At 35.6% G+C, this 26,749-nt stretch overlaps 1 protein-coding gene across 6 annotated transcripts in view; it reads left to right on the top strand.

The window, feature by feature from the left end:
* Positions 1 to 26,749, top strand: part of AGMO (alkylglycerol monooxygenase) — a 408,240-nt gene that overhangs the window by 157,874 nt on the left and 223,617 nt on the right. For 5 of the 6 annotated variants that reach the window (XR_011566185.1, XM_019958485.2, XM_070787550.1 and 2 more), the window contains exons 5-8: positions 1,808 to 1,903; positions 22,104 to 22,170; positions 22,560 to 22,625; positions 22,716 to 22,795. Coding sequence is in view for 4 of the 6 variants with exons in the window: in XM_019958485.2 (XP_019814044.1) it covers positions 1,808 to 1,903; positions 22,104 to 22,170; positions 22,560 to 22,625; positions 22,716 to 22,795 (309 nt within the window). In the remaining 2 variants the exon portion in view is untranslated. The remainder of the gene's footprint in view (positions 1 to 1,807; positions 1,904 to 22,103; positions 22,171 to 22,559; positions 22,626 to 22,715; positions 22,796 to 26,749) is intronic. The other variant, XR_011566186.1, reaches the window with a different exon arrangement.

Here is a 26,749-nt window from a genome sequence, read left to right as displayed (position 1 = left end):
AATCTGCATATTGCCTTGAGTAATATGTTCATTTTAGAATATTGATTCTTCCAATTCAAGAACATGGTTCAACAAATACAAGTTTAAGAAATCTAATCTTATGGAAAATTCCTGTGTTCTTTGGGTTTACAGACTTGTGGTTTGTACTAGCACAATAAAGACTCTTGAGAAGTTCTATGGTAAAGAACTTCACTTGCCTAACTCATCTCTTCACAATTTTTCTGATGACAGAACACCCTTTCCCATAATAACTGTTGTTATCTCAAAGGACTATTTTTTCACACTTTAAGGAATTATAATGAACTTTAAATGTACATCTTGAATGCACTGTCTTTCCAAATAGAACTATTTAGTAAGCATGTTCTACATTTTCATTTACATCTCAAACTTTCTAAATATTCCTTAACTTATTAAACAAAATAGTTAAATTATAGGTCATGCATGTTTTTCAAATATTTTATTAACCTATTGTAAGAGAACTATTTTAATATATTACTATAATCAAATCAAATCAAAATACTAGAGATCTTTTGGAACTAAAAAGATGGCTAGATTTCAAATGATCTCCTTCACCATTCATTTGAACTGGAAACTGGAGCCTAGAGAAGTTTAAGAAATTTGTAAATATTACAGAGTTATTCTGTAGTGGAATGAAGGCTTAAAAGGGAATGTCTTGAATAAGAGCCCAGTGTTCTTTTGTTGCTCACTAATCTAATTCAATGCTTAATAATGAATTTATAAATAATGAAACTGATCCTGTTGTGATGACAGTTAAGATTTTTCATGACTTAAAATTTGAAACAAAAACTAGAAGAGTTTACATAAATGTCTGATTTCAAATATATCATAATTACTAAACATTGTTGAAATAATATTTGGTCTAATTGAGAACAAAAGCTTTAAAATGATTCAGAAATAAAATTGTAATATTCCAAAAACATATTTAAAAAAAAATCTCATATTTTGGAAATATTAACTTTATGAATCCCAAAATGTAAGTAGAATTCAGCTTCTTTTTCTTCCTATTTGGCTGTTTAGTTTTTCATTTAACAAAATGTTTTCTCACAACATGAATCCACTCTTGGGGATCAAATTCATTGGGAGAACACAGCAGATTGTGCTTGTTAGTTGATTCTAACCAGTTCTGTGGTTTAAGCACAAGTTGTTTTTCCAAGGCAGAGACATTTCCGTCTGTTAGGAAATAGGGACCTTCAAAACTTTTTCCACGATGGCACAATATCGTAGCCCTTTCCTTAATAACTTTGAAAACATCAAGAGATATTGTAAACCACAAAAAAAGAAAAAAAAATTAAAGGGAAAACATATTCTATCCTCTTCTCATATGAAGTTACTTTCTTTTATTATAATTCCATTTTATTACTCAGACTGTCATAATAATACAGTGTTTAGGAGCTGTCAAGATATAAAGGAACATGGTCCTACATTTTTTTTTACTTTAAAAAAATATTTTTGTGTACATTAAAAAATCTCTTTACTTCTAGGACATACTTCCAACCTTTTCAAAATTAAGGAAATAATCTACTGTGTATACTGTTTTAGCCAGACATTATTAAATGTGAAGCAGAAGTCCAGTGGACTTAGCTTCAACATGTCTATAACTTTATCATCATGTGGAAAATTAATGTTGCAAAGTCAAGCATGACAATAAATATACAGAATAAGCTGTATTTGTTAAAGAATAAGGCGTATTCCCTGAAGTATAGACTCAGAATGTTGAACCATTAGTAATAGTATATGTTATGTTGAGAAATCCTATGTACAAATGTACAATGTTTTAATCCTGCAGATATTCTACTCTCCCCTGGCCCTCTTCATACCACCTTCAGTATATGCTGTTCATCTTCAGTTCAATCTCCTCTACCAGTTTTGGATCCATACAGAGGTAATTTTTTTCTTCAAGTTTTCTACCTAAATAGCCTAAAGCAATGTCCTGGAAATCCACTAGCGACTGATTTATTGTGTAAGAAAAATCTTTGTCTGCCTTCTTTAAGGAGAAACATCTGTTCATTTTTATTCCTTTTTACTGAATATATATTGCAAAGTTTATAAGAACCAATGAGGCCAGTTGGTCTCAATTAAATAAAACAATTTTTTGAACTATTAAGTACCAAAACATTTTAATACTGTATTCAATACAATATCTTCCTGTGTTACACTTTATTAAACATTGTTCACCAAAGATGTTGAAATTCATTTCAATTTAGAGATATAAACTTATCTCTAAATATATATATATAAAGTATATATTTGTGAATACTTTGTTTATATGTTTAATATGTTAGTATAATAATTTATATTTGTAATATAACTTATTGTTATATAATAAGCAATATTTAATTATATAAGATATGTGATAGTTATACATTTATATATATATATGTATTTATCATACATATAGGAGACACTGCTTGAAAACTCCTTGTGAAGGTCAATGTTAAAGGAATTTATCAAAATATGTTTTGATTGGAAATCTTGCTCTAATTTTAGAGTTTAGGTTTTACTTAAAGAGTATTCAGTATATTAAGTTTTTTTTTTCCTTCAGAAAAAGTGGACAAGTATAATTTCTTGGGTCCTCTGTGGTATTTCAAATTGTCAGACTTGAATGTTTGCAGATAGATCATTAAAAAACCGATTGTTTTATGAACTATCATACTGATCTGGTTGTTAAATACCCAAAATCACAGACCCAGAAAAATTCTTACTTATACACATGAGAACCCTTTCAAGCATTTGGTATTTATCGGAAGCCTTTTGAAGTCGTAGAGGAAGCATGTTGACAGGTGTTGCAACTGGTTGAACAATACCACAAATCACAGCTGCAGTAGATGCCAAAGCTTGATACAACAAAGTGCATTATTTCATTAATCTGCAGTATTTCATGCTACTGATTTACTTGGAATAAAGAGACTGTTACCATAACTTTGGACATATGTGGCATTATGTGAAGATCTGTCATGAAATAGTATTGCATTTTATGGTAGTTGACATACATCAAACAGTCAGTACTACAACCATCTGAAAGAGTGGTTGAGACCAATTCTGACTCCAGAGGTCAAAGACCAAATTTGTTTAAATCAGTGGAGGGAAACTTTCCGATGATTTACACAGAGGGGTTAAAGGAGAATTACATTTTTATAGCAGCTCTGCTCCAGGTCATGCCATGTGTTGGGTCTAGTATTAGTCTGGATACAGAACAATGGTGCCTAAGCAACTTCCGCCTTTTCCTATAGCCATCCGAAAAGTCCACGAGCCAGGGCTTGAGTTCCATCCTAGGAAGAAAGTGGAGAGTGGAGGAAAGTCAGTAGTCAGACATTTAGGCTCAGAAGCTCCATGTAGCTTCACTTCTAACTTGAGAGCAGTGCATTAGAGCCTCTCACTTGGGTTGTACTTTGTACTTTTGCAAGTACTGTATCATGTAGTCACTACAGTTGAGCTGCACAGAAGTACGAGCGTACCTTCTGAAATTAAAGTTCTTGGAATTTTAAATTATACATTAGCTGTGAGTACATTCCTAAGATTTTTTGCACCTGTGTACTTAATTACATTGATTATTATAGACATCATACTATGATTTTTACTAATAACAGGACCACTCAGGAAGTAGAGCCAAGAGATTCATAGCAGTGGCTGCTTCTAGAGAGTGATATAGAGAATTGATGCAGAAATTGTACCAAGTGATACAGAGAACTGGAAGGAGAAAACCCTACTTTTTAAAGATGAATACGTATTAGATTAAGAAACAAAAGCTGAAAACAATGGGCTTTAGCCTAGAGAAATATAGCCACTTCATGACTTTAAAATATATTAGCCCCTTTAGGCCACTTTGGCACTGTTTAACTTCAGACATAATCCTTGGGGCTCCATTCGCAGAAGCAGTATATGAGCCATAGATACGACCATGTTGACCAAAGAGCATTGTCCATACCTGGATGGAGGGTTGATATCTTACAGTTATTTCACTTCTGCTGACAACCATAAAATCACCTCATAAACGGAGGGGAATCTGGCCTTAAGGAAGGACTGATTTTCTAAAAGTGAAGAGAAGTTTATTCCTTTTAATCAGATAGGATAAGAGGAAGGAAAAAAAGCAAACTAACATGTTTTTGAAAAACTGTAAATGAGAGATAAAGTAGGTCATATAGAGTTTATAATGAGTTTAAAGAGTTTATAATGAAATTTTTTGCTTAGTTTCGAGTTACTTCAGTGAAAACAATAGCATCTCTCTCCTTCCTTTTTGGGGGAAAAGTTACAAAACATTCTGATTCAAAGTATACACTGCTGCTTAATTTTTATGACTACATTTTTGTTTATTGTGCATTCATCTAGTGTCTGCAATATATAGTTTTATACTTTTTCTTGTGAGTTTTCTACATCTAATAGGAAAAAACAATATTTAGTACTTGTTTTAAACTTAGTAACTCTGGAATATTGGAATTATTTTTTTGATATTAGACTCCCTATTGGCTCAAACAGTGAAGAATCTGCTTGTAATACAGGAGACCTGGGTTTGATTCTTAGGTTGGAAATATCCCCCTGGAGAAGGAAACAGCAACCTACTCCAGTATTCTTGCTTGGAAAATTCCAAGGACAGAGGAGCCTGGTGGGCTAAAGTCCATGGAGTCACAAAAAGTCAGACACTGAGCATCTAACTCTCATATGATAAGTGTTAACTGATTTAGACAATACAGTAATAGTAGTAACTTTATCATGCTTTTGATTTCACTTAAATTTGGGTTAGCATATTGTTTATATACATATCAGGGATGGTTGAGCAAAGAAACAGAGAAAATAATTATTTGATATTGAAGATTTGAACTGTATGATTTCATGATTTTAATAGTGCTGAACTGGAGCTTCTATATGGAGCATTATTTTCAGTTATAAATATGAGTGATCTCTTTATGTACTATTATGGATAGATCTCCAAATACACCAAGTTACACAAAAGAGTCTGCTGCTGCTGCTGCTGCTAAGACACTTCAGTCGTGTCCGACTCTGTGCGACCCCATAGACAGCAGCCCACCAGGCTCCCCTGTCCCTGGGATTCTCCAGGCAAGAACACTGGAGTGGGTTGCCATTTCCTTCTCCAGTGCATGAAAGTGAAAAGTGAAAGTGAGGTCACTCAGTCGTGTCTGACCCTCAGCGACCCCATGGACTGCAGCCTACCAGGCTCCTACATCCATGGGATTTTCCAGGCAAGAGTACTGGAGTGGGGTGCCATTGCCTTCTCCAACACAACAGAGTCTAGTATATACTAATATTTGTATGCTAAAAAACAACTCTGTTTCACATGTTCACACGTGCCTAAAATGCCTCTAGAAATATACTTGGGTACTGACTGTTTTCCCAGGAGAGGGGTATTTGGAATGGCTGGGAGATAGGATAAAAATGAAATGTTAACATTAGTTCTACCCATTCTAATGTGGATTAAGAGTTATCATTTTGTGATAATACTCCCCTAGTAACTAAATGATCTTTAGCAGTATTATATGTATTTATCGGGCATTGTTACATTAATGCAATGTCCACTAAATACATGTATGACTGTTCAGACTCTTTTTGTTTGCCTAATTGATTTGTTGAAATTTGTTATAGATTCTAGATATAAATCATTTTTAAGTATATGTATTCTATATTTGTATTTTAAATACATTCCTTTTTATTCCCTCAGCATACCTTTCAATTTTCTTCTTGATGACTTTTCATGAAAATAAATATTAAATTTTGAAGATTAATTTGTCATTAAAACTTTAGTTATTTAGTTTAGTCATATTTTCTCTAAGAAATATTTGCTTTCATAAACTCTTAGAGAAATTATACTAGGATTACTTTCAGAAATTTCTGAGTTTGAATTTTACCTTTGGGTATGTAACACTAGAATAAATTTTTGTTAATAGTATTTGGTAAGGGTCAAAATTCATTATTTCTATGCACACATCCACTTACTCCAGCATTATTTATTGTGGATACTTTATTTTATCCATTGGATTATTGGAGTCCTTTTTTGAAAAGAAATTGACCATATGTGGTTAGATCCAATTTTAAATTTCTTTTTCATTGATTTGTCTCCTCTTATACAAATCCCTTACTTTATTGATTACTATATCTTCATAGGAAGAATTGTTTGTATGAGTTTAAACTAATTTGTTTTAAGATTCTCTGGGATGTTGTGGGGGCTTCCCAGGTGACCCAGTGATAGAGAATCTGCCTGCCAATGCAGGAGACATGGGTTCAATTCCTGGGTTGGGAAGATCCCCTGGAGCAGGAAATGGCAACCCACTCCAGTATTCTTGCCTGGGAAATCTCATGCACAATGGATCCTGGCAGGCTACAGTCCATGGGGCTGCCAGAGTTAGACATGACTTAGAAAATAAACAACAACAACAAGAAATATTTACTATGTATGACTTATGGCCTTTTATTTCTTTCTTTCCTGTGTTTATGTTATTTATTTTCCTTGCCTTATTGGTTAGAGTTCACAGACAGTATATTTTAAATCAACTTTGGGGGGGGAATCTGCATGTTATTTCCTTAAATATTATACCATTCTCACTGTCCTCTCTTGGGACTCCAAATACATGTTTATTAGACTATTTGATATTGACTCATAAATTAGTTCCAGTTCCAGTTCAGTCGCTCAGTCGCCTCTGACTCTTTGTGACCCCATGAATCACAGCATACCAGGCCTCCCTGTCCATCACCAACTCCCAGAGTTTACTCAAACTCATATCCATCGAGTCGGTGATGCCATCCAGCCATCTCATCCTCTGTCGTCCCCTTCTCCTCCTGCCCTTAATCCCTCCCAGCATCAGGGTCTTTTCCAATGAGTCAACTCTTCACATGAGGTGGCCAAAGTATTGGAGTTTCAGCTTTAGCATCATTCCTTCCAAAGAAATCCCAGGACTGATCTCCTTTAGAATGGACTTATTTTATCTCCTTGCAATCCAAGGGACTGTCAGGAGTCTACTCCAACACACAGTTCAAAAGCATCAATTCTTCGGAGCAAAGCTTTTTTCACAGTCCAACTCTCACATCCATACATGACCACTGGAAAAACCATAGCCTTGACTAGACGGACCTTTGTTGGCAAAGTAATGTCTCTGCTTTTGAATATGCTATCTAGGTTGGTCATAACGTTCCTTCCAAGGGGTAAGCGTCTTTTAATTTCATGGCTGCAGTCACCATCCGCAGTGATTTTGGAGCCCAGAAAAATAAAGTCTGACACTGTTTCCACTGTTTCCCCATCTATTTCCCATGAAGTGATGGGACCGGATGCCATGATCTAAGTTTTCTGAATGTTGAGCTTTAAGCCAACTTTTTCACTCTCCTTTTTCACTTTCATCAAGAGGCTTTTTAGTTCCTCTTCACTTTCTGCCATAAGTGTGGTGTCATCTGCATATCTGAGATTATTGATATTTCTCCCAGCAATCTTGATTTCAGCTTGTGCTTTTTCCAGCCCAGCATTTCTCATGATGTACTCTGCATATAAGTTAAATAAGCAGGGTGACAATATACAGCCTTGACGTACTCCTTTTCCTAATTGGAACCAGTCTTTTGTTTCATGTTCAGTTCTAACTGTTGCTTCCTGACCTGCATATAGGTTTCTCAAGAGGCAGATCAGGTGGTCTGGTATTCCCATCTCTTTCAGAATTTTCCACAGTTTATTGTGATCCACACAGTCAAATTAGTAGTACTCCATAATTTTTAACATTTCACTTTTCAAAATCTAGATTGTATAATTTTGATTAATTTGTCTTCAAGTTCACTTACCCTTTTATTTGCTCTCACCAATCCATTTTTTTTAAGCCTGCTCAGTGGATTTCTCACATCAGATATTATGCTTTAAGCTTTAGAATTGTTTCTTTGCTGAAATTGTCACCTATTATGATTATCTTTGTCTAAGTCTTAGTTATCCTAATTGCATTTAAATTCTGTTTCTGCAAATGAAATTTTTTATGGATAAGTAGCATTCCATTATATATATGTATTACATCTTCTTTATCCATTCAAATGTCCATGTACATTTGGGTTGTTTCCATATTTTGTTTATTGTGAAACATCACTGCAAATTTGAACCGTTTACCTTTCTGTGCTTCAGTTTCTTCATATGTAAAAGAAAAATAGTAAAAATACATAGCATTGTTGTGACAATTATGAAAGATAGTTTATGTTGCCGCTGTTGCTGCTGCTAAGTCACTTCAGTCGTGTCCGACTCTGTGCGACCCCATAGACAGCAGCCCACCAGGCTCCCCCTTCCCTGGGATTCTCCAGGCAAAAACACTGGAGTGGGTTGCCATTTCCTTTTCCAATACATGCAAGTGAAAAGTGAAAGTGAAGTCACTCAGTCGTGTCCGACTCTTTGCAACCTCATGAATCGCAGCACGCCAGGCCTCCCTGTCCATCACCAACTCCCGGAGTTCACTCAGACTCACGTCCATCGAGTCAGTGATGCCATCCAGCATCTCATCCTCTGTCTTCCCCTTCTCCTCCTGCCCCCAATCCCTCCCAGCATCAGAGTCTTTTCCAATGAGTCAACTCTTCACATGAGGTGGCCAAAGTACTGGAGTTTCAGCTTCAGCATCATTCCTTCCAAAGAAATCCCAGGGCTGATCTCGTTCAGAATGGACTGGTTGGATCTCCTTGCAGTCCAAGGGACTCTCAAAAGTCTTCTCCAACACCACAGTTCAAAAGCATCAATTCTTCAGTGCTCAGCCTTCTTCACAGTCCAACTCTCACATCCATACATGACCACAGGAAAAACCATAGCCTTGACTAGACGGACCTTTGTTGGCAAAGTAATGTCTCTGCTTTTGAATATGCTGTCTAGGTTGGTCATAACTTTCCTTCCAAGGAGTAAGCGTCTTTTAATTTCATGGCTGTAGTCACCATCTGCAGTTATTTTGGAGCCCCAAAAAATGAAGTCTGACACTGTTTCCACTGTTTCCCCATCTATTTCCCCATCATGGGACCGGATGCCATGATCTAAGTTTTCTGAATGTTGAGCTTTAAGCCAACTTTTTCACCCTCCACTTTCACTTTCATCAAGAGGCTTTTTAGTTCCTCTTCACTTTCTGCCATAAGGGTGGTGTCATCTGCATATCTGAGGTTATTGATATTTCTCCCAGCAATCTCGATTCCAGCTTGTGTTTCTTCCAGTCCAGCGTTTCTCATGATGTACCCTGCATATAAGTTAAATAAGCAGGGTGACAATATACAGCCTTGATGTACTCCTCTTCCTATTGGAACCAGTCTGTTGTTCCATGTGCAGTTCTAACTGTTGCTTCCTGACCTGCATACAAATTAGTTACAACAAAATTCTGTTTTTTTTTTCCTTTATTCATACAGATTCCTTTCTCTCCTATATACTTGTATACAACTGTGATGATCTTTTTAGTACCCAAATAATATCAGGACACAGCCAACATTAACAACAGACATTTTCATAATAAATGGCTCTTGACTGCCTCCAAGATAGAATCAAACACCTTAAATACATCTACAATTTCAGCAACCATATAATATGACACTACTTACCTCTCCAATCCCATCCCATTAGTCAGCCAGATCAGCTGAATACATGGGTTTTTGCTCCCTAACCACATCGAACACATTTTTTCCCTCTGTACTTGCACAGGCTCTCTCTTTGCCTTTTTCCAAACGTTCTCCACAATGCAGCTCAATTACCAGTTACTCTGAAATATCTCTTTTTCATCTCTTAATGTTAAGTGCACTTTTCTTGACACTACCCCTGTGTATGTTTTTTTAATCCATTTCCATATTGACAGCTAATGATTAAGAGCATGGGCTCTGTTGGGTGGCATAAATGAGATGACTTATCAGGTCCTGCACATAGGAAGCATTCAATTAATAATGGTGGTTTAATTCTTATACCACTGTGGTGTATTTATTGCTTAGCTTTGTTTCTCCAATTATTGTCTGAGTTCTTTGATGGCACCAAATGTCCCTAATCTCTTGTGAGAACATCTGTTTACATGTATATGTTCATATATTATATAAATATATACATATAAAACTGAATAAAAATAAGTAACGGTACTTAAATAGCTAGTTGTAACATTGATAATAATTATTAGTTTAGATATTAGTAAATATATGGTGTGTACATATTTATATTTATAAGTAGAATATACTTATTCCATATCTCCCCTAATAGAATGTGAATTTTTGAGGGTAGTGATTCCTTATCTTTTGGAATTTTAAGGAGTTTTGGAGCAGTAAGTTGTATTTCAAAATGTATGCTTTTGAAAAATGCTTACTTTGACAAAAATCATGCTATTTTCTACCTAATGCTTATTCCAATAGTACCTAATATAATAAACCTTTTGTTCTTGAATAGGTTGAGATATTTCTCAGCACTTGTGCTCTCCTTACTCCCTTACTCTGTTTAACTTCTTGCTGAACTTCTGGTTCCAAATCTCTTTTCTTCTCTCAGTATTCTTTCTTCTTAGAATTTAATTTACTTCACCATTTTTAGGTTCTCTGTAAGTAATTGCATACTTTGTCTGTAGCTCTAGTACAAATTTTATTGTGGGTTTCAAATCAATGTTTCTAATGTTTGATATAACTTATTGATAGGGATGTTTAATACCACTCTTGAGTCAACAGGTCTGAAACATGTTTCATTACAGCTCCTCCCACCTCAGATCATCTGTGCTTTTTGCTTCCATTGTTCCTTGAAGACAGTGTCAAGATGAAATCTTGGTGTCACCTTTTACTCCTTGATCTCTCTTGTAGCCAATCTTTAAGTTCTATGCATGTTCTCTTTAGAAAGAATCTTTTGTTCTGTTCTAGTTACCTTTTAAGATAATTCACCCTCATACTGCTTATTCATGTATGTATTAATAGTGTTTTCCACATGTATTGAATATATAAATCTCTTTGAAGTTCATATATTTAAAAACATTTCTTAATTACCTATTCTAGGGCCAAAGAGTGATTCCAGTTTTCTGACCTGATCTGGTACCCCTTATTATTAACATTTTGAGAATCACAGCCTCCTTCCAGAAACTGCTGGATTCTGGTGAATCTTTCCCAAAGGAAAAACTTGGTGAAATTTTAAGACTTTTATTGAATTTCCTGAAGATTGTCAGTAGACTATTTAAAAATTCATGTATCATCATTGAAAAAGTATCTGTTTAGGGCTGGAATTAAATGGAGGCCTTCAGACACATGAGATAGGACTCTATTACCAGAACTGAAGAGGAAGACATTTCAGGTGAGAGTAATAAATTTAATGGCTAAGAATATAGATTTTATAGTCAAAGAGAAGTCTATCCTCTATTAGAGGTTTAAACAACTTCTTCACTAGTGTGATCCCAGAATCTAAAAGTACCTACTTAATAGTAGTTCTGTACCCTTTGTTAAAGGGTTGGGTATAGATATTTAGTAAAGTTATTTAAAATCTCTGACCTTGTTTCCAAATCTGTTAAGTGAAAATAGACTTATCTATCCTATAGGAATGTTATTAGGATTAATGAAATAGCATGTGTTAAGTACGTAGTCTGGAAAATAATATGTTTTCAATGAATGGCAATTATAGAGCAAAAAAATACTAAACTACCTATTGGAATTGGTGAGACAGAGACAGAGCAAATAGAATCTAGTGTAACTGTCATGCATCACCCACATGCATGAGAATTATTTGTGCTTATTTAAGATGTGGAATCATGGTCCCCTTCTAAGAACTCCAGAGTCTAAGTCTTTGGAGAGTTAGTGTAGGAAAACTTCATTTTGAACAAGACCTTTAGAGATTAGATTGAACATTGATGTGATGACTTTTGAGCACAAAGACTGTAGGAACTGACAGTAAACTTCTTGAAGACAAGGACAATATTTTATTCCTCTTTGTTTTTCCATTGTCAAAGCATCTAACGCTTAGGGCCAGGTACAAGGTTGGTAATCACTGATATTTGTTGATTAATGAATGTCAAAGTGACACTGACATTGGGAATATGATCATGGCAGTCACAATGTACTGAGTCTTAGAATGAGTGAAACATTTACCTAACCTCTCAGTTTATCAGTTATTTTCTTTTAACATTGGGTTACTACTACCACTAGTACTAATTACATGGTTTCTTTTCTCACTGAGTGCCCAAATTGTAAATATAAAATGATGTTACACGAGAATGAAGTTTTATATAGTTGTGCTTATGAATATTTTTCATTTTCCCCATGTCAAATTAATTGGTGTTGTTAAAAAAAGGTCACTTGAAACCCACGTCCCTTTGACGGAACACTTTCAGCAGCTACTTACATTCATTTTTTTTTAAGGAAAAGTTAAAAGTCATAATCAAAATGTAAACTGAGATGAATTAAAATACAATGCTAACTTATCCATCTCTTGTCCTTTTGTTTGAGAAATAATACAATCGTAAGCGATAGGAATCAGCCTTCAAGCTAATTTATTATAAATGTGGTCCTTTAAAACCATTGTTTATTGTATAAACATAGCCTAGTCTCATTCTTCTTAAAACTAAGCTTTTAACTCTTTAACCCTACAGTATGGATTCATCAAAAAATTTACTCCCTATGAAGCTCTTTATGATCCCTACAGTCCTGATTCCTCCAGATTGTTTTATTTCCAAACTATAAATATTTTTTTTTCACTCTTTAGTGTGGAAATTCGGCTACCTCCATATTACATGCTTACTGAAGTAGAAAACTGCCTAATCAGATAGGAAAACATTTGGCTGTGAATAAATCAGCATTTGTCGAGGATTTCAAAGTGTGAAGTTAGGCAGACAAGCATAGATCCTAAGAGCTCTGCTCTCTCTTGCTCCCCTGTAGAGAAATCAGAGGCTAGTATGACCTCCACTGCCATCTGTCTAAATACTTGAATGTGTTGTCTTGAATTAACACAACAGATCTAGTGGAGGGTGTAATTAAGATTTTATTTTTACATTTCACCACCAGGTGCTCTACAATATAAATTTATCCATTAATATGCAAATTGATTAAATTTTCCTAAGGAAAACAATGAATGTTTAAAGATCAACTAATTCAGATCAAGAATTAAAGTTATTTTAATATGTTGACTTGTAGTGTTTATGTATTTTATCCTTTGTTCTATGAGGAGTTGCTACAGATTTTCTTGAGAGTGAAAACATATGACTATATATATATATTTATGCAATAATAAAATCTAACATTGTCACTTACACTTCCTCTACATCAATAGTTAATTTACCTGCTACTAAATTGTATTAATTTCTATTGTTTTTTGTGTGACCTTTTAAAAGATCTTAACATGGTGCTTTCCATAAAATACACCCTCAGTAAATGTCTATTTAATAAATGAAACCCACATAGGTTATTTTAATTTCCATCTAATCAGATGAAGTTCATGAACAAGGGAGAATTCTCTACAGTGTTTTCCAGCAATAAGCAATGGGACTATTTGCAAAGTTGAACTAAGGGAAACTAAATAAAAGCATAAATCTTTACTAAAGGTGATTTTCAGCTTGAGACCTGGAAAAGGAACTCAATCTGCTTCTTATTAAATACTTTTTGTGCCAATTATACATTCAAATTGATGATAAGCTCAAATGTAATATCTGTATCGGGCATTGCAATTGATGACAAACAAAAAGACTGATTTTTCTCTTCCTTTCCCCCAAAACTCAAAATTTTATGAGATAGATAACTTTTTGGAAAAATTTTATTTCTGAAATAACTGTACATTTCCATTGAAGAAATGGACTGTAAATAAGCTTCCTATGGGAAGTACCTGTAATATGCTTCCTGTGGGAAGTACTTTATTTCTTTTTACTTCTAAAACCTAGCATACTTCATAGAAATGCTATAAAAGTTTACAGAATGAATGGAATTGCTGACAAGAGACTTCTTGCTCTGATTATTTGTAAGTAGCTTTTAATAGTAGACTTCGATAATGACCTATAAATGACTTCGATAATGACCTATAAATGTCTTCGATAATGACCTATAAATGCAGGTTTTAATCTGCTGAAACAGATTATTTCCAACACTAATATAAAACCCTTATCAGTAGTTTGGTAACTAAAATTGTTGATTGACATTTGACTTTGGATTTAATGTTTAGTGCATATAATAAATATCCTTAATAGGAATAGATCTATGTATATGCATTAATAATTTTGCCCTTCACATGTGTAATCTGTAAGTGGGACTAATATACTGGAATATATTATTGAAATGTCATAGAAATATTTATAACCAATTGCTTTTCAGAAAGATATGGGTAAGCCTATAGATAATTGTAAAGATCTTTCCAAATAAGAGATTCATCACATTTTTTTATACAAAAACACCCATGGATAGATAGCTGAAAGAAAAAAGGATAAAGTGAAAAATAGAGAGGGGAAGAAAGGAAGAAAGAATGAAAGAAAATTGGATAGAAAAAAGGCAAATAGTCATAGTAAACTATTAGTCTCTTATTTAATTTAGATTTGCACTGAATCTTGCCACTAATTAACCTGAAAAGTTTTGCCATTTTTAGACTGCACTTCACACATTTATTTCTCAGTTAAATATAATATGACAATAATTCTTATATCAGATGATAAATGTATTAGAAGCTGGCTTAGTTTTTCCCTTAAATACTGATGCAGTAAAACCCAGAGCCCCTCAGTGGTATGGGTCCCTCTGGAACATCAATCATGTACGATGCTGTAAGGAGAAGTCTTGGCGAGTTAGACTCAATGTCGTCACTGTAACCTACGCTCATCTGAATGCAGGTATTTTTCTACTGTGGAGATTTTATTTCACTTCACCCTCAACCCAGTCGCTCCTCAGCATTTATCATATTGTTAACACATTCATTTTTATAATGAGAATTCTGTAAAACACATGCTTTTTAGGACACATTTTCCCTATTATAATTTTTTCCTCTCAGACAGGAAGCATGGATATTTGTGCATCTCTTATTTGCAAAGAACTTTACAAATAACTATAAACTCATGCCTTCTTCCTAAAAAGTAAGTTGTTAAAAGTATATCTATTACCTTTTAATAATATGTTTCAGCATTTTAGTGCCAGTTTGCAGACAGAAAAACTGCATGGTAGAGATGCAATATGATATTCTCATATTCTAAAATTGGAAAAAAAAAATAGAATTAAGAGTTTTAAAAATTAGATTTAGAAAGTTATCTTCCCTAACCTCAAAAGTCAGAGTGAGTTGAGAGGGGTCAGTTTTCTAAGCAATATGGACAAATGAAATACTTTTCTCTTGAATTAATTACTTTTGTTGAAAGGAAGTCTTGTCATCCAACTTGAGCAACCATTAATTATTTCTGTACGCTTAATTATAAAAATCTAACCAAGATTTAAGAATCAGAAGAGTCAGTGAAATTAATTAAGAAATGTATTAAATGGACTGTTATTTTTATAAGAAATAATTTTAGACAAGACACGAATTTCGAACATTTATTTTAGTGCTTTTAGAGTTCAAGTCTAAGTGATTTTTCTATTTCAAAAGGAGATACATTTTTCATGTAATGTATAGTAATGAGAGAAACTTCTGAGAAGTATATCATGGAAAGAATTAATTGCAGCCAGTTCATAGTAAACAGTTAAATATTTAATTTACCACATGTACTTAGTTTGCTTAGCTTATCAGTTTACAAAGCAAAATTATTTGTTTGGTAACCCACATACTATGGAAATTTCATCATTTTTTAGGCCTCTAATCTATTCAGCTTACTCGGAGTGCAACTGGAGGGTGGATGGGACAGCGTGGGAGGTATTATGAGAATTCTCAAAAAATTTCAAAGCACTTGATGACAAGGAAACTGTATTTTCTGTTTCTAATTCTTTTCATTAAAACTGAAGTCCAGACAAACCTGTTCTAAGAGAGCATAAAGATAATTCAAGAAAGTCACCTGCCAATGGTTACCATAATTCAACCATCCCATCATCTACCCTATGATTTTGTATTTCTTTTTGTTGTTGTTTTTAGCCCCTTTATTTTAGTTATGTATCTTAATTTTTGACCTCACCAGAATGAACATTATGTTTGGACTCACTTCCCTGGCTTTACTCTCTGAGGACACTTTAGACTTATTTTTTGCCTCCACCCTTGGGAGTAACTACCAGACTCATTCTTTAATGTACCTCTTCCCTTCTGATCTCCCAATTAGAAGGTGGAGATTATATAGAGCTTCCCTTCTGAACTACACAAGACTGGAGCTCAGAAAGACACCCATGGTGTAGAGGTTCTCAGCCTTAAACTATTGACATTTTGGACCAGATACCTTTTATTTTGGGGGACTGTGCCCTCTGGGATGTTTAGCAGCACTAAAACCCATTGCGTGTGTATGTGTGTGTGTGTGCTCAGTCATATCTGACTCTTTGGGACCCCATGGACTGTAGCCTACCAGGTTCCTCTGTCTATGGGATTCTCCAGGCAAGAATCCTGGAGTGTGTTGCCATTTCTTCCTGAGTCTGTCTCGTGCATTGGCAGATGGGTTCTTTACCACTGCACCACCTGCAAAGCCCATGAAGTGCACTAATCACTAGATACAATACTATTTCCCCAGTTGAGACAGTCAAGTGTATCTCCAGACATTGCCACACATCCCTTGGGAGCATAATCACCCCCTTTTAAGAAGAGTCACCCCCACCTAAATGAAACAGTGTGGAGGCAGATTTATCTCCCCAGTACAACCCTGCTGAGCAACCACGATGTGTAAGGCACTACTGTGAAAAAATTCGAGAAGGGAGAGGTCCAGTTTCTGTCTTCACAGAACTTCTGGAATATATAGGAAATGAATACAAATAACTAGAACATAGGACAACCGGACATAAAAGTAGTAATCTCTTGATGTGTATTCAGAAAGAGGAAAATGAAATTCCCTTTGGAAAAATAAAAAAGAGTGCTTGGAAAATGTAGGTAGGTCTTGGAGGTAAAGGTTTTCCTGGTGGCTCAGACAGTAAAGAACCTACCTTCAATGCAGGAGACCCGGATTCGATCCCTGGGTCTCACAGAGATCCCTGGGTCCATGGGGTCTCACAGAGTCGGACATGACTGAGCGACTAACACACTGGAGGTGGAACATGATTGCTGTGGATCAGAATGGAACATGAAGGTGTTGAGGAAGAACTGTGAACAGCTTTGAATTCCGGATGTTTGGACTTTTGTTCATTATGAAGATACTTTCATTTAAGTTTGTTTTATTTTTGATGAAGGGAAATGATATGATGAAACTCATGGCCCCTGTTCTCTTACTTTTACATTTAACTCGTTTCTACACCCACCATAAATTGCAGGTAGAAAAATAAGGAGTTTGTGACCAGTTCAACAAATCCAGTCCAGAGTACTTCTGCTGGGTAAATGTTAATTGATAGAATGCTGCTGCTGCTGCTGCTAAGTCGCTTCAGTCGTATTCGACTCTGTGCGATCCCATATATGGCAGCCTAGCAGGCTCCCCCGTCCCTGGGATTCTCCAGGCAAGAACACTGGAGTGGGTTGCCATTTCCTTCTCCAATGCATGAAAGTGAAAAGTGAAAGTGAAGTCGCTCAGTCGTGTCCGACTCTTAGCGACCCCATGGACTGCAGCCTATCAGGCTCCTCCGTCCATGGGATTTTCCAGGCAAGAGTACTGGAGTGGGGTGCCATTGCCTTCTCCGATTGATAGAATGGATGGAACTTATAAAATCGTTACTTTTATTATTTATTCATTTTTAATAGTTTATTATGAAACAAGTAAAACAGCTTAAGAAATAATCTTGTTGGAAAACAATGATTTCAAGAAATAGGCAGAAAAATATTAAAGTTACTATCTTTGAAGATTGGATGGGAAATTAGCATCCAAGTTTTATAATATTGAAACTAAAAGCACAATATAAATAAGGAAGGCAAAGGATATAATCTAAAGCTGTCTGTTTAAGACATTGATTCTTAACCTCTGGGGACTAAAGGATCCCTTTGAGTATACTATGAAAGTGATAGTTTCCCCAAGAAAAATACCAATAGTCACATACTCATAAAATCTGGTAAGACACTTGCGGGTGTTCTTGGCCTTCTGAAGCCCATACATGGCATTTCTAGGCATCCATGGCCCTCGGGTTATAAAAAACCCTGACAGCAAACTGCAGCTACAAAACGTAGACCATTGTTTCAGAGATCTAAGAAACTTTAGAAGTGCCTAAAACAACTGGAGAATCCCAGGGATGGGGGAGCCTGGTGGGCTGTTGTCTCTGGGGTCGCACAGAGTCGGACACGACTGAAGCGACTTAGCAGCAGCAAAACAACCATAAGCACAATTTAGACGCTGAAATTCCTGGGCTCTTTATAAATACCTGGATTTCATTTTGAAATGTAGTCAGAAAGCATTTAGTTAGCATTTCCCAGTAAAGTTCTAAAAATGTAGATTACTTTTATTTGATGGGAAAAGTGCTGTATCTTTTAAAAGCAACATGAGAGAGCAATAGAAGGATTAGAGTTGAAACTGAGAAGACTTCAGGGCTCCTTCCAAGACATTTAAACTTGGACTAGTAATTTAGCTTCCCTGAGCTTCAGTTTTATGCTTTGTGATAATACAGTCTTGTACTATCTTATTTTTAAGTCCTCTATATGGTCTAAAATTTCATAATTTAAATTAACTCATCTACATCTAAAAAGACAAGATAAATAACTTCTAAAAAATGAGAAGAGCTCCAATTATTTTCACAATAACATATTATCAGGAAGTGATTCAAAGCTGGACATAGTTGAATTGCTAAACGACTGAATTTGCAGAAGTGGGCGATAATTAAGTTGTTACACTCAGTCCTACTTAATTATTAATGACTTCTCCATGACTTTGAATCAGAAGGGTTTTTTCCAGGAGAGGTTCTGACTGGGCTGTCTGAATGATGAATCATCTCCCACACCGAGGTGGTCTTCCCCGGCTCCAAGGTACTCATAGGAACTACCAGGAAATTGGACTGTGGTTGCCTGTGTTGTACTTGGCATTTTACTTAAAAAAAAAAACAACAAAAAAACTCGCTTTCAGTATTGATATCACCATGCTTTAGCCTGCAGAAGCAAAAGATTTTCTTTGAGGAAAAGTGCTTGACATTAAAAAAAACGGTGCCCTCAGCCAAGGCTCTCATCATGTGAGTTCACTCACCATTTGTGTGGATTTAAATGTGGCTGCACACACACCAGGACCAGGGATCAGAAATGCATCTGGGTAGCAGAAGCCGGGTAGTGTGGCCTCCTCCACCCCCTTTTGTTGTCTGTTTTTGTAACATATGTTAGCCACCAAAGAGACAAACAAGGATAAATGCTTTTCTCCTTTCCCATCTGGTTCTCTGCCAGAGATACAGAGCCTGTGCAAAGCATCAGATTTCAATGTCCCGACTGCTGAGAAATCCCACTTTTTTGTTCTCTATCCATCACCATTCTTCTTCTCAACAAATATTTTTCCATCAAGTACAAAGCAATGGAGTCCAATAAAATCCAGGGTTGTTTCCACTAACTCCCCTCCCAATTCCTGGTCATTAATAATGCATTTGTAGGATAATATTTTTGCACCTTATTTCATAGAACTGTGGTCTGATATAAGGGCTATATATCCACAATATTTTGAACTCCTGAAACTAAAAATTACAGAGTTTTTCATATATAAATGAGTTCTGGTCTATGAATCAACCAAAAAGTCTGTTGTTTGGACCTCATAATACATTTCTTATGGAAATTAACTTGGAAAATGACACTAGAACTATAGATTAGAAAAGAGAGACAAGAAGAGAGAGAGGAGCCTAAATCAACATACACTACATAATATTATACATCCTTTGCATTGCAAACATTTGTATTCTTTGCATGTCTGTTCCGTAATGGAAACCAAGAAGCCCTTAGAAGCTGGTCAGCAGGGTACGGGGCAAGGATTGTTTCTTTCAGGTGTGTAAACAGTGAGTCTCATAAGGAGATGTTGGTTGCACCTGCCACATGGAGAGTTGCGGCATCGTTGAGGCAGTGCTGCTGTTTCTTCTACATTAGGAACCTTCAGAACCCCACAAGCTGAGGGTTGTGTGGCTGCTGCGACTGTCCACATTTGCAATTTTAAATTGTAAATTGGATGTTTCAGTATCAGAGGTTGCCAAAATGTGATTAAACTCTGCTACACAAAGAGTTATAATCTAGAAGTTTTGTTTGGAACTGTAGGGATCTATTAATATTTTCAACTGGTTAAATGAGCATGACTGTATAATACCAGAGTAGTAATTTCTCTTATTAAAAATTTTCAAGCATTCAGAAAATGAGAGAGAATAATACACGGAATCTTCATAGCTCTATCACTTCAATTTAAAAATCATTATGATATCGTATATTAACCTATAGTGGAAAAGAATATGAAAAAGGATATGTCTACCTGAATCACTTTGCTGTACGTCTGAAACTAACACAACATTGTGAATCAACTATATTTCAATAAAAACAATGATTTTGATGCATTTTCATTAGTTATTTTTTTCCTTCTAATTGCCAAATATAATGCAGCAAAACCTAGATTTCATGTCATGTATGCTTTAGTTATACAACTCAGAAAGCAACTACATTTTCTTATGTAGTGACAATGACATCATAACTCTTAATAAAAGTATTTTTGTTATGTCATACCATGTTTATAATCAATTTTCTCTCCTTGCCTATAAAATATACTTTATATTTGGTTTGTTATCTAAACAGGATTCCCCACAATACATTTGGGTGTTATGTATCTTAAATATCTTTGTGTTTGGAGCAGTCCCATTTCCCTATTTTTTCCTTCTACCATTGACTTGTTGCCAAATCTATGTCAGTGTCATTATTGTCAGTGATGTTTTTTCTCCTTAAGAAGTATTTAACATGTTACTTTATTCCTTATATTAAGATATCCTTTAAAGGGACATTAACTTTGGAGGTGAGCAACCTCTTAAAATATCATTACAGTGTACTGATTTTGTAATATGTAGATTCTGACAGATCATTTAGATTATGATTAAAGAAAAGTAAAAGACTGTTATCTCCCATCATTGATGGAAGAAAGAATAATGTGATCGAGATTAAAAGAGTTGCCACATTGTTTACTATTAATCATATACCATAACAAATGTTTTATATATGGCCTGCTCTTTTTAATGCTACTTGTCTGGTTTCTACATTTCTTGAAGACTCTGGCACAAGGGATTCTTACTGAGAAATGTTGGGAAAGAACATTAGAGAATTCTAGACCAAATTTCAGAGTCTTGAATTTTAAAAAAAGGCCCCTTTACATATTTGACTTTGAAATATGCCTCAAAAATGGACTGCAAAATGGGGCGTCTACAGTCAGAGAACATTTAGGCATCTACTTGAATAAGCAAGGACCACCCTTGCGACTGCAATAGTAAGTTGCTACATGACTGATTATTTGGTGAGAACTCCAGAAAATGAATGTAATACTTGGTTTTCTTTCCCCTGGTTATGCTTTGTTATTAGTCAACAAAGAATAGTTGACAGTGAATAGCATAAAAGACATAAAACCTGAAAGTGTGCCTTGGCAATAGTAGCATTTGTAATCCTCAGAACACTATTATGTGGTTACTAAAGTGGAAGTGTTAGTTCTGTGTCCCACTCTTTGTGACCCCACGGACTGTAGCCTGCTAGGCTCCTCTGCCCGTGGAATTCAGGCAAGAATATTGGGGTGGGTTGCCATTTCGCTCCCCCTGAAGATCTTCCCAACCCAGGGATCAAAGCTGGCTCTCCTGCATTGCAGACAGATTCTTTACTGTCTGAGCCACCAGGGAAGCCAGATACTATTATTATTCCCATTTTAAAGGTAAGGAAACTGAGTTAGAAAAACTTTAAGTAATTTCCCCGGTACCACATAATAATAAATAGAGGATTCAGGAACTGAACTGAGGCAATCAAGCTCTTAACCTCACTACTATGCTGTATTGTCTCTTTGAATATATGATGAGCTTATTGCTATCTTTATGTAAACAATAGAAGATAGAGAAATTTCTTCTGACTCTGAAAATTGCAACATTTTATAACCCATGTGGAATTTTAATGTGAGTACTTAAATATTACATATAATTAATAATAACTATGTTCCTTTTATTTTAAAAAGGTCATCGATAACCTTGGTCCTTTGGAACTGATTCTTAATACTCCTAGCCATCATAGAGTTCATCACGGTGAGGAAATTTGATCTTTTCTTCTTCATTTCTTAAAAAAAATGATATTACTTTGTATCATTTCATCACAATTACCCAACCTAGTCACCACATATTTTATAAAGAGGCATTTGCTTCTTCTTTTGTAGCTGGACAAACCTCATCTTCAAAGCAAGGATTGGAGGAAAAAAAGCAAACAAAACAACCAAAAAACCTTTATATGTCTGGCTTTTAGATTTTCCTCTTTGCTTAGATCTCCTCAGATGTAGTGGGAAAAAGAGTTAACCAGACGCTGGAGTACACACTTCATAGAATCTAGGGTTGTCAGTGAAAAGGTATTTTTAGGAATATCATTGTTTCAAAAATATAACTTCCTTTTTTTAAAAAAAACTTAATATTTTGTCTCACAGGCAGAAACCGTTATTGTATAGACAGAAATTTTGCTGGAACTCTTATTATATGGGATAGAATTTTTGGTAAGTAAAAAGTACAAGCATTTAAAAAATTAAATTAACTCCTTAATTCACAGAAAGTCAAAGATCATATCATTATTATTTGTCTTCCAGGGACCTTTGAGGCAGAAAATGAAAAAGTTGTATATGGTCTAACACATCCCATTAATACATTTGAACCTTTCAAGGTGCAGGTAATGTTATTGATTTTATTCTTTCTGAATTGATTACATCTTCTTATACATTTTATATTTGAAAGAAAATTTAGTTACTTAAAGGTAAAAGTACATTACATCGACCTGAAAAACAAACTACTTTAGCTGTAGAAGAATTTGAAAATAACTCTGGCACTCCAAGACTTGAATCAAATTAGGCCGAATAAATTTGAAAACAATTCATTGCCACAATTTTTAAAGATGTCTGTTACCTAGAATTAAAAGAAATAGTTCTAATGAGGTGGATGAAACTGGAGCCTATTATACAGAGTGAAGTAAGCCAGAAGGAAAAACACCAATACAGGATACTAACGCATATATATGGAATTTAGAAAGATGGTAACGATAACCCTGTATACGAGACAGCAAAAGAGACACTGATGTATAGAACAGGATTATGGACTCTGTGGGAGAAGGAGAGGGTGGGAAGATTTGGGAGAATGGCATTGAAACATGTGAAATGTCATGTATGAAACGAGATGCCAGTCCAGGTTCAATGCACGATGCTGGATGCTTGGGGCTGGTGCACTGGGACGACCCAGAGGGATGGTATGGGGAGGGAGGAGGGAGGAGGGTTCAGGATGGGGAACACATGAGAAATAAAGGAATAAAAAGTTAAAAAAAAATAAAATAAAAAAAAATAAAATAAAATAAAAGAAATAGTTCTTTAGCAACATACCTCTCAGAATAGACCTGAAATATATTCGTGTATTCAGAAGGAGTGGTAGTAAAATGTATAATTAAGGCTGATCCCAGAGTAAGAAAAATATTTGCTTCAAGGCTACATGACTCTGGTTAGAAATCCAAGGTGAGGCCTTTGCCCTCCTCTTCTTGGACTGAGGTGTCAAGAGCTATTATGGGTGGGTTAGGTCTGCACATTACCTCACCTGCTAAGACTCTTTGCCCTGGACCAGTTTTCTGTCAGACATGTGGTATTGGTTGTTCGCTGGTCTCAATGGTTGGCACTAGAGAGATGAGGAATGTCTGTGAAGCTCTGATCCGTCAGCAGCAGACCACCGCAAACACTCCCTGGGGTCAGGACTAATAAATGAGAAAAAGATAAGAATACTTGAAAACCTGAAGAGGTCAGTCAATGACAGCTCTGTCCAGGGGACTGGATATACAGCATTTAGAAAGGGAGAAAGTGCAGGTTCATGTTAGGTCTGCTTTACAAACCTACTTCCTCAAAGTTTTTAAAGTTAAAGTAAGAAAATTGACATTTATTGGGCTTTGACTATATGCAGGGCATTACTAACAGCACAAATATTTAACCATTGTTAAAGCTTACTAAGGTTTATCTTCTGTTTAGATCAGTTCAGTCATTCAGTTGTGTCTGACTCTTTGCGACCCCATGGACTGCAGCACACCAGGCCTCCCTGTCCATCACCAACTACCAGAGTTTACACAGACTCATGTCCATTGAGTCGGTGATGCCATCCAACCATCTCATCCTCCGTCGTCACCTTCTCCTCCTGCCTTCAATCTTTCCCAGCATCAGGGTCTTTTCAAATGAGTCAGTTCTTCACATGAGGAGGCCAAAGTATTGGAGTTTGAGCTTCAGCATCAGTCTTTCCAATGAATATTCAGGACTGATTTCTTTTAGGATGGAATGGTTGGATCTCCTTGCAGTCCAAGGGACTCTCAAGAGTCTTCTCCAACACCACAGTTCAAAATCATCAATTCTTTAGCGCTCAGCTTTCTTTATAGTCGAACTCTCACATCCATACATGACCACTGGAAAAACCATAGCCTTGACTAGACGGATCTTTGTTTGCGCAGTGATGTCTCTGCTTTTTAATATGCTGTGTAGGTTGGTCAGAACCTTCCTTCCAAGGAGTAAGTGTCTTTTAATTTCATGGCCGCAATCACCATCTGCAATGATTTTGGAGCCCTCCCAAAATAAAGTCTGTCATTGTTTCCATTGTTTCTCATCTATTTCCCATGAAGTGATGGGACCAGATGCCATGATCTTAGTTTTCTGAATGTTGAGCTTTAAGCCAACTTTTTCACTCTCCACTTTCACTTTCATCAAGAGGCTCTTTAGTTCTTCTTCACTTTCTGCCATAAGGGTGGTGTCATCTGCATACCTGAGGTTATTGATATTTTTCCCGGCAATCTTGATTCCAGCTTGTGCTTCTTCCAGCCCACGGTTTCTCATGATGAACTCTGCATATAAGTTAAATAAGCAGGGTGACAGTATACAGCCTTGATGTACTCCTTTTCCTCTTTGGAACCAGTCTGTTGTTCCATGTCCAGTTCTAACTGTTGCTTCCTGACCTGTATACAGGTTTCTCAAGAGGCAGATCAGGTGGCCTGGTATTCCCATCTCTTTCATATCTTCTGTTATCCCTCATATCTTCTGTTAGCCTCAGTTTTTTTTTTTTTGTTGTTGCTGTTGTTTTGTTTTGTTTTTTGGTGGATAAAACAGATTTCCAGGATTTAAATAATTCCTTCAACTATTCACAGTTTGTCAGATTCAAACCTAGAAGTAGAGTGGGTGGGTTGAAGGCCCAGTTCCAAACTTGATTAACTCAATTTTATGGAAAAGGCTGTCATAAATTGACTTCACCTTTCAAATGAAAGGCATTTTTATGTCACCATTCAGAAGAGAAAAGTTGATTATTTCTCTTCTTTCTTCTCAACTAATTGTATTTTTTGTCTCTCTCACTTTCTCACTCTTAGATGCTACTAAGAATGTGATAGATTTTTTTTTTTTTTTTTTCAGGAAGATATTAGCAAATATTTCCAGGTAACTTTTAAGAAATATTTCTAGGTACTTTCTTTATAGAACTGAAGTCAAGTTTTGAGATAATAGACTTAGATCCACTTCTTCTTTGGGTGTGGTCTTCTCTTCATAATGTAGAAATTAAAAAGGAAATACAACTTAGTCTCTGTCCTCTATGAGAGAGCCTTTCAAACCTAATGTGCATATGAATCATGGGAGGATCTGATTAAAGGATGGGTTCAGTAGATCTGAATTCCATCCAAGACCCTGTGTTTCTAACAAGCTCCCAGGAGATGCAGACACTGCTGGTTGATGGTGATCCTTTAACTAGCAAGACTTGGGGAGTGTACATATGGAGGAAAAGGGGCTCTTATTCGAGATACAATAAGAGGTTGAAAACTGCATGGCATGAGCTGCACAAGGAATTGGATGATTAGGTTTTGAGGACACAATATTCAGACAATCACAGGTCTTTATGGGCTGCTGCTGAATCTGTGTTCAATAATCCAGGCTTCTGCCCTCAAATAAAATTTTCTTTAGCGTAATAATTGTCAGAACTGTGTCTAAGGCTTAGTCTTCTCATATTCCCTTATATTGTCAGAAATATCAAATCAGGAAATTGTAATAATTAGGTGTTCCTCAACTTACAAAATTGCATATCTACTTTCACTTGTATTGCTCTATATTTAGCTAATTTTCTCACCTTCCCATCAGAGGATTCGAAAGCAACTTAGAATGGCCCCTGTTAGATAGAGAGGGCTTCTTTTTTCCTCCTTTATTTTTAAGTGTAGATCATTCATTTTGCTTTCCTTTGGGGTCCAGGTATTTCAGGCCATTGGCAAAGAAATAAGTGAGAAAGTGCTCCTTATTTAAAAACATTACCATGTATTTCTCACGGCTTGTGTCTAGAATGATAGTAATACAATTGCAGTCAGTTTTTAAAATAGCAAAACAGGTAAGTGTATTAATGTGTGTCATGCCATTAATTTTCTGTATTATTATTTTATTACAAAGCCTCAACTAAATCCTGCATTGTTCCTTAATTGCTTTAGATTCCTTATTGTAATATTTCAAGTAATTTTAAAAGCCATTTTTATAATGTTAGCAGTTTAAATTCTGTAAGAGATCATGAAAATACACATGAGACCACAAAGTCTGATAGAACCAAAACTTCTTTCTGCATTAATTTATTACTACACTTATAACAG

The sequence above is a fragment of the Bos indicus genome, chromosome 4, assembly GCF_029378745.1.
Source record: "Bos indicus isolate NIAB-ARS_2022 breed Sahiwal x Tharparkar chromosome 4, NIAB-ARS_B.indTharparkar_mat_pri_1.0, whole genome shotgun sequence".
Lineage (NCBI taxonomy): Eukaryota > Metazoa > Chordata > Mammalia > Artiodactyla > Bovidae > Bos > Bos indicus.
This window is presented reverse-complemented; position numbering and strand designations above follow the sequence as displayed.